The following is a 12,335-nucleotide window of genomic DNA, read 5'->3' on the forward strand; positions in this document are numbered from 1 at the left end:
TTGGTTGTAAGCCATGTTACAGCATCATGGGCATCATTGAGTTTTTCTTGAGGACATGCTAATTGGTGTTTAAACGGAGCTTGCTTAATAACAGCACTGCATCAATCATGTTCATCTTTGCCATGGCTAGACACAAAGAAATTCCACATCATGTCTAGATCCGTTAGGGATTTGAACCTTGAGACAAAGTAGAATCCACGTGTTGATTTAAATTGAGAGGCAGCACCATCTGACCACAACCAATGTTGTTTTATATTTTTGCATGGGGATTTTCCTTTTTCAGCCATTCCCAATACAGTAGAAAAGCATGTTGCATAAATAGGGTGTCCTGTTCCCTATCATCTGAAATGTAGAAATGGTAAGTGCATTGCACTGATCTAGACTCCTATGAGTCAGCAAGCAAATTGGCATCAGGCATGGAAGAATCAAGCAAATGACTGTATGTGATATGCACAAGAATTGTTATCTGCTTGTTGTACCAGTGAGCACTTTGTATCTCATCTTGTTCTTGAAAAGAATAATTTTATGCAAAATCTATGACAGATACAATAGTGTCACGAGGAAAATTGGCAAGGCACATCCTGAACTGCTTATCCTGCTAGCTGGCTGTGAAATTGTGAAGCGCATATTTTGGGATGGATTGAACCACGTGACCTACAAGCTCCCTTGGCTGGGTACTCTTATATGACAGTAGCCATCTCTTTTTATTGGATCCTTCAGCATTGACATTTTCAAATGTCCTCCATTTTAGAGCAACATGGTTGTCTTCCCTCATTTCATTTGGACAGACACAGAATGTTTGCAAGTGGTGAAGCATCTTGAGGTGATTATAGGGCCATTAGCCAACGAGAGGTGTGATTTCATAGTTACTCCTTTGCGCAAGAAAGATCTTATTCTTGGGATGCCTTGGCACGTTGATCACAATGCCAAACCTAATTATCTTGAGCGTACTATTATTGTGACTTAGAACACTGAGACCATGATTTTGGAATGTGACAAGAGCCTCCCCTCGTGGCCTTTATTGTCGCATACCTAAGCTAAAAGATCTTTGTGCAAACATGACAAAACATATCTTGTTATGGTCAAAAAGGTCGAGGCTAGTCTTGAGATTGAAAAATCTAAGCAAGAGCCTCTTGATCCTTTTGTAGCTACCTATGCTGATTGTTTTATGGAAGACTTACCCCCTAGCCTTCCTCGTCTAGACCTAAGGACCATAAGATTGATCTTATCCACCATGCAAGGCACCATATAGACATAGTCCGATTGAGCAACAAGAAATTCAATTCCAAATGGAAGACCTTTTGGCTCCATGCTTGATTTGACCTAGTAGCTCACCATTTAAGGCACTTGTATTTCTTGTACTGTCCCTAATTAAAGAGAAGGTAATTAAGGACGAGAATTAATCAATTGATGTAGGGGGGTACTCCATGTCTCTGAATCATAAATTAAGGGCCAATAATTTTCCTTGGGGGGTAACCCACCATTAAGAATTACATCTTTTGGGTAGAATGTGATCATAGTAAAGATCATCTCTATTCTAGCAATGGTAGCAAATGTATCTTAGACCGTCACTTTGTGCAAACCCATTAACCATTAGCCACATATTATACTTGTTAAGTGTCCCATCAAACTTGTCTTTGACCTTCATATGCACTTTGTCTCTATGACTTTGCATTGTGTTGTTCTTGGAACCACCAGATCCCAAAGTCCAAATCTCACAATTGTTACCATTTTGGTTTATCTATAGATTGCCAACCCAAATTGTCATTTGATTCCTCAAAGGACCTTGGCTCCTTGATTGGTATCTTTGCTAGAGGCAATGAAGATGCACTTAAGACCCACTTAAGAGCTACACTTCTTAACAATGTTCTTTAGATCTCAAAGATCTATACAAAATATTACACACTATGAAATGCGAAATATTACACATTTTCTTGATGTCACAAAAGCATACCAAGCTATTCTTCAAGTTCATCAAAGTATTAATTCTTCAAGCATGTGATCAACATTCAACTAAGAAAAGTTGTACTAACTACTAATTCATTACAAGCAAGAGACATTGTGGACAACACCAATGTTGAAAGGTAACTACACTGTCATATTGACTATATAGATTTTAAGAAATTAAGAACATCCCCCCATCACAAAGAAATATTGCAAAAACATGATTTCACAATGATGCACCAACTAGGACTGCCTACATTTTTTATTACATTCTCCTTTCTTGAATGAATGTAGTCTCCAATGAGATTTTGCTCAAAGGCAACATATAATAAAAGAAAAAATCCATTATTTACTAACTATAAATTACGTTTTAAAAACCAAATAATAAATATGCACCATGAAAGCAAGCATGAACGTGGGCTTGTATGGATCAATAATGCACCAATTTACAACAACAACAACTCAAAGTCCTAAAATAATATTTATTGATGAGTACAATACAATGTGATAAGAAATTCTTGAACATCAATACAAAGGAAAGTCAAACACATTGACACACATCAATCTATAAGATAAAAAAATAAAGATAATGTAACATCAATTATCTAAGACAAAGATGAGTGGAACAATGATATTAACACCCATACAAGATGATAATCAAATCAAAAGTGAAAAAATATACACATATCTACTTTAATTTACTGCAATTGAATAGATTTTACCTTCACATTTGAAGGATGGTTATAAAATGCATCATAGATCTATGACTCTCAAACAAATAAACATAAACTAAATAGATATACAAGTTTCAATAAGAAATTAGAAGTAGTTTCAATAAGAAATTAAGCTACTCCTAGCAGTAAAACCTTATCATATGGTTCCTAATGGATCCATATATAGCCTATACATATTATACCTCATACATAACAAAAATGGATAGAATAGTAGCAAAGAACCTAATAGATATAGTTCAAATACGTATACACAAGAGAGTGCACAAAATGAGAAACACTTTTTTACTTGCAAAATAGATGAATGCACACCTTGCATCTTTTAATGTATTATCTCTCCCATTTGTGTTGTATGTGGAGCATGATCTTTTTTTCCAAAGGTTGTTTTGAGCTGTGCTTTGGACCCAAGCATGCTTAACCCATTCCACGAATGGGTGGTCAGGGGGGCAATCCCCCCCCTAGGATTGTTACTAAGGGGTTCCAAGGGGGGCCGGTGACATGCATCGGGCCCCCCCTTGGTGGGGTTCGGGGGGTAGTGCCCCCAAAGCCAAAAATACATGAAAATTGGTACATGAGTTGTGTGGTCAAATTTGTAAGATAAGGGTGTGGCTCACATAGCAAGAGAGTAGTGGATATATTGCTTATATCTTGTATCTTCTCACTTGTTGGATAAGAAGAACGCAAGACTGGTTGTTTCTCTGTGGATGTTAGCCCACACTGGGTGAACCCCATATATCGGTGTCTCTCTTTTGCTTCCATTCTGTGCACTTTCTATATTGTGTATTTTACACATTTCGCTTCTCGCATTGTTGCTCCATTATCACATTTCTCCTAACAATTGGATTTATTAACACAAATTCAAAAGGCATTCTTGCATTCACTCTAAAAACAAAAGCATCAACTATAAAAAAATTTGATGAACATAATTTGTGAGAGTATTACAACAAATATATTTGAAAATGAAAACAAACGGACAACATGTTCTTAGTCTCATTAATTAGCAATACAAATGGGTATCTGGAAGCCTAGAAAAAGGAAAAATCCATGCATAATCAAACACGCCAAATACAATCTTCACAGATATTGGAAACTCTTACAAACAATATCTCCTCCTTTATTTGTTCCCTTCAAAACAATAGATGATGATCAATAAACGCGTACTGCATAGAAAAAAACATAATTGAAAGCAATGCCATAGTTTTTAATTATCATTATAAAGACCTCCTTAAAGAAGACATGTCAACAAAGCTTAGATTTTATGGGACCCTTAAGCACGTGGTGCCACAACAAACAACAGGAAAAAAACTTATTATTATAGAATAGAAAGAACTTATTGGGAAAAAATTACATAGGACTAAACATGCATACTTACCAAAAACACATTGTTCCACAAATTATTACTTCCTAGTTATAAAATCGCTTCCTACTTATAAAATAAAAAATAACTATTTAAAACCATAAACAACCACTACCCAGTTAGAAAACCATAAATAACAACTTGCTAGTTATAAAATTACAAAAGAATGCTTCCCATGAATAACTGCTTCCCAATTATAAAGACACAAATGACATCAACAACGGAAGTAAAAAAAAGAACACTACATATAGAATAATAAAAATTAGTAAATGACATAATCTATGAAAAAATTGGATTTAAATTAAAAGATACACTTGTTTCTTGTGCCCCAACAATAGACACTTGGAAGACAAGGTCTTTAGGTTCAAGGCCTCCTTAAGCTTTACAATTGATCAATAAAAGACATAAATGAAAACTTTCCAAGAGTACTTATACAAAGCATCATACACGTGTAACACATGCAAGGCAACATGCAATATAAATGTCTCCACTATACACCCTATCTATAATTATCCACACACAAAACTTGACAACTCATGTGTAAGACTAGATGCACTTTCAACATTATAGTCATAGGTATAAGCCATTGTTTTTTATGAAATCCTGTTGGTTCATGCATGCAAAATTGACTTTTCAAACATGAGAGTGCACATAGTCAATAAAATTTGTAACAGGCATGGATATCACCACATGTGCTGACTTCTACTAGGCAAAATAGTCAATGATCCTTTGATCTACAAAATAAATTCTAAAACACTAGAATGGATTACTAGTACTTGTTAGATAGCCATTGTACCAAAATGAATTAAAATGTACACTTGTTTCTTCAAGGCAAATTCAATGTCAAGAAACTCTTAATAGGTTCTTTTTAGATTCACTTTCTCAAGGGATAAAGGATCCATTAGCATCCCACTTAGGATGGCTTCTATCATGCGCTATCAATCCTCAAAATAGCCAATAAGTTGAAGCACCTCTATTCCATCTTTATTAGCATGTAGGGAAAGTATTCCATATATTGTCCTTTTGTCATGCACCCATCAATGGCACACGCTCAAACGAATCTTTGCAAATTATTGTATGGGTCTTTGTCTTGTGCCCTTCCAAGTCATGGAATTTCACTTTTGTGGTGCATTGATTGTAGAGGGGATCGGTCTTTTATTTTTCCATCTTAATGGCCTTTGGTCTCACAAGTTCCATCCTCCAATTTCCTATTGAGAGGCTTCTTGAGTGTGAACTCTTGCATTCATGTTCAAGACCAAATCTTTGCTCTAGACTGCACCTTTGGTTGTCATGTCTCATATGCATGTGCTCCTAGTCAATTGCATGCCTTTACTCCATACTTTGTCTTTGATTTTGTCTTGTCTTGAATGCATGTTCTCTTGGTCAGTCGTGTGCCTTGAATCCAAACTTCTTGCTATGTTTCTTTTTGGTCTCTCTAGATGCCCTTGGGTCATAGCTTGGTCTATACTTTAGCTTCTCTTCATAACTTAAGTAGAAGTAAAGAGTTCACCTTCTAATGATGTAGAATTAGGACCACCTTCTCTTTCCAGCCCATTAGAGGTTGCTTGTGCTATTTGCCTATGATCCTTGCTCAACATAGTCTAAAAATGGTTGGGATTGGTTTAATTCTAGTCTCAATGATGCAGTTTGATTCGACACCTCCTGACATAGTTGTGCCACATCTCCTTTAAGCCATAGGTATAAGCCATTTTTTTTAATCGTGCACAAAAGATTGTATTTTCAAACATGAGAGTGTGCACAATTAGACAAATTTCTAACAAGCATGGACATCACCACATGAGGGACTTCTATCTAGGTGGAACTAGTCAAAGATTCTTGGATCTATAAAAATGGATTCTAGAATGATTGCTAGTACTTGTTAGATAACCATTGTACCAAAATTTCATGAGCTAAGAAATCACGCAAAAAATGACTTCATTAAAGTGCTAGCAATAAGTACTTATTAGCTTAGCACCACATGTTATCAACTAAGAAATACAGTTTGTGCACGACATGATTTCATTGATGCCATCACTACATTTCAAGTATGTGCACACACTAAAATGTCTTAGATTTAAATCTTTTTTTTTAATAAAAGACATCCATTAAGATTTCAATTGATTACACTTTCTCACATCTATTCTTTGCATACAAGCATGCAACTAAATATGACCTGACAGCATTCAAAATGGACATTGGAAAACAAATCACACTCGTGGAGTAGACCACTTCACAAGACATCCACCCTCTTTACAAGACAACTACGATGAAAGAAAGAATGCTAGTACAAATATGTTGTGAAATATTAATGTACCTTACGTACTCGTGAACAAAATCGATGGTGAATATCAAGGATAATGTCATCTTACAACACCAACAGTGTCATTTTGATGCAAAAACTTAGAGTACATATAGGGTTCTAAAACAAAACAAAAACTTAGAATACAAATAGGTTACTAAAACAAAAACATCTACACAAGTGGCATAATACCAAAAACATGTGCATAAGCAATATATATGGCAGGAGGACACCCTTAAAAGTTCCTATCAAGAATAAATATTCTCATAATGAAACAACTCCTTGTTCAACTAGCCTACTAGGATTGTACATAGATCAAAAGGGCTGACAATGCAAATACTAGCACTTTCTCAAAAAAGAGAGCAAATAGGCATGGCCTTGCATGTAGAGCTTTATCAAAGTAAAGACTATATAAAACTAGATCTCCTAGAGCCACTTTCAAATGAGCACTCATAAGGATGTTTATAAAGATATGTTATGATTATGAGAATAAGTATAATGGACACTAGAAATCTCAAACTTCACATCTAGATATCCAAATTCTTTTCTAGTGCAATCTTTGAATACATGGATCCTATCCAAATATGAATTGGATATAAAAACAATTGTAAATCTTATAACATCAAACAATATTTACCTCTAAGACATAACATAAAGATCCAAACTCAAACCATCGCATTGCATTGCTATCTATAATTATGCACGTGTCAACGCATCAGTCTTCCTACATTAATCCCAAAAATAATCTTGTATAAAACTCACCCAAAAAATACAAAAAGGCATTGAAATTATCATGATACAAATATCACCCAACAATAACACGATTGTTGACACCTATTAAGTGCCAACCTATGCAATTGTTAACACATACTCGCTACCAACATTTGATTACAAAAAAATTTACATCATCATATAGAATCCTTCTTACAAATTGATTTGGCCTCCACAATATGTTGATTAGTCCATGTGGGATTCTGTCCTTGATTAGGGATGCTCATGATCTTGGAGCAAAAGGTCAAAGGCTGAGGCAATGCTTAGCAAGAAACCCTTATATTGAGGATTGGAGCTAGGTGTATCCCAATAGAAGTGAAGCAAGGATAGGGGACTTATAGGCCCCCAAAAGTTTAACCTAGTCATCCAATTTACAAATTGGGGCAACCAAGCTTACAAACCAACTAGCCTAACCTTATTTGGCTAGGCTATTTAGAAACTAGTAGACGCCAGATGGCATATTAGTTCCTATACATGGGGGCCCTTGGGGGGCAGTAGATAATTTATACACTATTAAGTAAAAATTAGGTGAGCTATAACTATTTATGAGGATAACCCAATAATATTCAAACAATTCATTTATACACTATTAAACAAAAATTAGGCAAGCTATAACTATTTACGAGGGTGACCCAATAATATTCAAACAATTCCTAACATTGACCCATAATAGGTTATGATAGATAATTAATCATCATAAAAGGTTTCTAAAAGATGCTCAATATCTAGTAGGTATTCTTATGGGTACCATTATTCCCCTCACAAGCCAATATTCATCCTTAGATAAGATCCATAAAAACCATCTCATAGTGAACTATTCATCAATATTCTTTTTTGGCCATAGGTGAGGTTTTGTATTGGCCATTCAAATATTTTTCCTTGAAGCTATTGTATTTGTCTCATCAATCATATGTCTCCATAATGTTTCTATGATATTCTTGGACATGTCCATGGGATCTAAAAGATGTGCAATCTTTAAAGAACTCCAATACAATGAGCTATAGAAAATAGATATCTTAGGTTTCATGCCTTTTGGATCATTATTTGCATTCTTTCATCTATCTCTTTCAAATGCAATCTAACTCATTTGCAGGTAGAAGCACTCAGAAAGAGCTCCATTAAGTTGGCACTTGCTTCGGACTATTGCTCTTATTTACCTATTTGGTTGGCCCTCACTCCAAGGGGATAATTGTTTGTGGATACATTTAGTTTGCACTTATGTAGCCTAGCATTAGCTTGTTGGGTCCATGAATTTTATTAGTGAAGAAACAGTTCACATCAAGCAAAATTTAATTCATTCCAAGGTGTACCAAAGGAAGCTCCACTGAACATGGAGCTAACCCTTTGTTTTGCAAAGATGTACGTTTTTTAATTTGGCAATAGTAGCATTCAGAAGGAACAAAGAAAAGTTGCATGTGCTGAGTTTTTTGAGATCCCAATTTCAAGGTTGCGCAAGGAAAGCCTTGATAGAATCGAAGATGGTATTAGCATCAATGGGCACAGGCTACCATAGCACGTGGACAACTGGTTACATGCCGACAATTTTGAAAACTTATTTCGTGCACAACGTGAATAGTCAAATCTCGATTGCTGGAGTAGAGTTTGGGTCCATGGCTAACCACTGGGAGAAGAAGACTACAACAATTAGGTGATTAGCAACAAAGATGGGATTGCAGAGAAGTGCTTCATAAGCTTATAAGGGTGCTAAATCTACTGATAAGCAATGGGTACTAATCTTAAGGGAGAGTTCCAAAAAGGAAGGAGTTTGAGATGTGAGCCAATGATGATGCATAAGGGCAAGGGCTACTAACAATTTCACATTCTGTGCAAATCCATCTTAAACTTGAATGGAAGATAGAAGCAATGCATGGATTGTGATTTCAAGATACTCTTATATAAGAGAAGAAGAGACATACTTGCTTGGTGCTAGAATTCTACGTTCAAACGAACCATCTGAATTCATGCTCAATCATCAATCACATTGTTCGACCATCGCTCATGTGATGGAACAACTTGTTTTAAAATAAAATAAAAATCTATACCAATATATTCAATGGGCCTACACTCCACACTCATACAACTATTGAAAAACTCTTCCCTTCAACCCTCCCCACATATGCATTGTTTATGTGGCCCATATTTGGCCACAAATCAAACATCCCCGTTCACACCCATCCCATCCTACGGCTATTTCTTTTGTGAATCAAGCTTTTGCTTCCATGACTTGATTCCTAGTTGGAAGCTCGGCCAAGGCTACGTTTGTTTTCCTGTGCTGCTTCAAATGCATGTGCAAATTTTCTCTGTTAATCTCTAACCGCATCTAATAGAAACCAAACTATAGTGGTAGACACCTATAGCAGTTGCAATTGCTACAGTTAAACAAAGAAGATGGGATGCTTGTGATATACAAGCTCTAGCCCTGATTTCTTTGTAAATCAAGAGGTTCATTCTTGTTAACATCAGGTTCTACAAGACCTCTTTATATGTGTGGCATGTCTCGTAAAACAATGTATAAGCCTAAGAGTGAGGCAAGGGTATCTCAAGAAAGATTTTGGGAACTTAAATATGCATGGGGGAGCTAGTATGTTAGAGCATTTGACTAAGATCTAGGATCCTAAAGAGAAACTCCTCAATATTTGACGATATCATTTCACAAAAAGACAACCTCCAAGACATTGTAGTCACTGCTAGAGTCTACATGAACTTCAACACTTTTGTCACTTTGTCCTATGAGAGGCAATGCTCATCTTTACAATTTGAGGAGCTCATGGGTATCTTATTTTAGGAGGAACAATCCTAACCTATATATATATATATATCATATCATTTCACACCAATCATTAGTTTTTCTCATACGTTAGTACAAGTACCTTGATCCATAAAGAAATCCACATAATATCCACTAGAACAATGCAAGAGAACATAACCGAGGTCACAATAGTAATTGTGACCAAAATAATCAAAACACATAGAATCAACCACATATACAAATGACTAACATCAAATCACCGAAATTCCACTTGTACGTATGCCACATACTTAGACAACTCCTTTCATATAATCAAACAATAATACTAGAGATATTAATGTTGAAACATTAGCATCAACACAATTATAAAATACAGTGGCCTCACATAGCACGAAACTCCTCATTAAAGAAAGCACAACAGTTTATAAATCACATGTAGATCATGTATGGTACAATGGATGCATGCACATCATTTTCCTATTGGACAAACCACTCCATCACTTTCATTGACACCACACATCAAAGAGACTAGGAAAATTTATACACGATATTTTTTTTGAGACAAACCTTGGGACTTAACTATGGGCGGGTTCAGGCTGTCCGGATGACACCCGTCTCATAAGAGTGTCCATTGACATGGCAGGTCGCTATTCGTCTGAGATCTTTCGGGGGAAGGAGGCTTTGTCCGTCCGTGTCCCCAAGCACTGGTCAGTTGTGTCAAAACCATTTACATGTTTTGTGTCTTGAAAGGGACCGAGCTTGGAGACGTTTCGTCTGTCACTGTGTCTGCCCAGTTTGAAAGGCGTGTAAACCACTCGTAGGGAGTCTAGCGTGTAAACCACTCGTAGTGTTAACTGAGTGTGAGGCTAATTTGGATGTTAACTATGAAAGATAGTGTTGAACTAATGGTGTGTTTAATTAGGGTACTAACTAATAGAATGTAGCCGAAGTATTTGTGTCTGTGGAGCTAATGAAGAGGTTCTGTAGAACCCCTCCGGCTATGGCGTCCCTGAGCTTGGATCTTTGCAATTCCCGGATCAGCATTGCACTGTTGCTAGTTCCTTTAGTCATCTCTTTCGTCTTCTTTACTCCCGCCTCCTCTGATGACACCATCCATGGCTGTGGTGGTTTTGTCGAGGTAGCATTTCTTTCTACCCCTTCCCTCTCTGTAGCTTTTGCGAGATTTTGAAGACCGATCCCGTTTTGTTTCAGCTCCACTTGCACTTTTTTCTTCAATTGTTGGCGGTCTTTAGTCTTTTCCCCATTGATCTTACGTTAGATTGCGATCTGCAATTTACACCTCGCATTTCAGGCAAGCCCAACGTTGGCCAAGATGAGAAAGCCGTCTGACCCCAAGCTGGACTACTCTCATATCACGGTAAGACCTTCGTTAAGAATGATACGTGAGTGTGTTTCTCCTCAAGGCAGAGAAATAACATACATTTAAAAGCGAACTCGTTGGTTTTATGGCCAGATGCACGTTGGTTTAGCGTTCCTCGAGCGTGTATAGAATTGGATTTTCTGCCGTTGCAACATTGAATTAAAGATCTTTTCCAGTGCAATTTTCAAATTTTGTGGATTGGCAAAGCTTCACTCAAGGAAAACTCAACAAGAGGACACACAGTATTTTATTGGTTCAGTTAAAATGGCAAAGTTCGTACTTCTTACAAGTAAACCTGTCAACTAGTTGACATCATAGTCACACGAGATTGGGAACTGGAATGGGAATGGCTTGGAAAAACTCTAGACAAATCACATCACAAGACACGCATTGCCTTTACATACAATACAAGAATTCTTCCACGAGGTACTGATTATTCCAAGGGCAACCCCATCATGGGACACAGCCAAGGACGAGAATGTCTTTCAAATATTCGTCAAAATTTTGAGTTATAATTTATTGGGCCTTTTACAAATCAAAGTTAATCTTTGGTGTGAAGGTTGGATGTGCATCATGGGACTGTTGAGATTGATGTTGCTTAGTAGAGATACTGCAAATTAGATCGCAAAATTTAGTGCAGCCTCACTTTCCTTTTGCATGGCAGAAGTTCCCTCATCCTGTGTTGAGGGAGAGGCAGTGGACCTCTCATATGAGTTTCCTCATCCTGTGTCGAGGGAGAGGCAGTGCCCCCCACCCCCGCCAGCCCCCCTCCACAAAAAAAGAAAGAAAAGAAAAGAAAAGAAAAGAAAAGGAAAACATAAAAAAGCGAGAGAGACTTCTATTAAGTATAACCGAAGTACAACAAAACCTGGAGTAACTCCCGTGAGCAACAACCATATGGAAGGTCTACATAATCAGGCTGAAAATGAGAACGGTGCAACCGGTCCAAATGGGCGCTTTTGGCTGCAGCACTCGAAGTATATGGAATTGCCACTTGGGTGAAAATTAAGTTGGCATATATACTTTTGTACATGCAAGGCTCTGCTGTTGGGCCACTTGGCTTGTAGGACTCTTGCTGCTTATATGAAAGCAGAAATTCGGCA

At 36.9% G+C, this 12,335-nt stretch overlaps 1 protein-coding gene across 1 annotated transcript in view; it reads left to right on the forward strand.

Annotated features, from left to right (window-relative positions):
- The window catches only part of LOC147884051 (Carbohydrate-binding-like fold), a 207,168-nt gene that overhangs the window by 41,025 nt on the left and 153,808 nt on the right, over positions 1–12,335 (forward strand). Inside the window, exons 4-6 of the mRNA XM_087398136.1 lie at positions 10,602–10,657; positions 10,789–10,989; positions 11,164–11,229. Of these exons, the coding sequence (XP_087254262.1) occupies positions 10,602–10,657; positions 10,789–10,989; positions 11,164–11,229 (323 nt within the window). The remainder of the gene's footprint in view (positions 1–10,601; positions 10,658–10,788; positions 10,990–11,163; positions 11,230–12,335) is intronic.

The sequence above is a fragment of the Dipteris shenzhenensis genome, chromosome 27 (assembly GCF_047967505.1).
Source record: "Dipteris shenzhenensis isolate YYH24624 ecotype China chromosome 27, Dip_SZ_1.0, whole genome shotgun sequence".
NCBI classification, from domain to species: Eukaryota; Viridiplantae; Streptophyta; class Polypodiopsida; order Gleicheniales; family Dipteridaceae; genus Dipteris; species Dipteris shenzhenensis.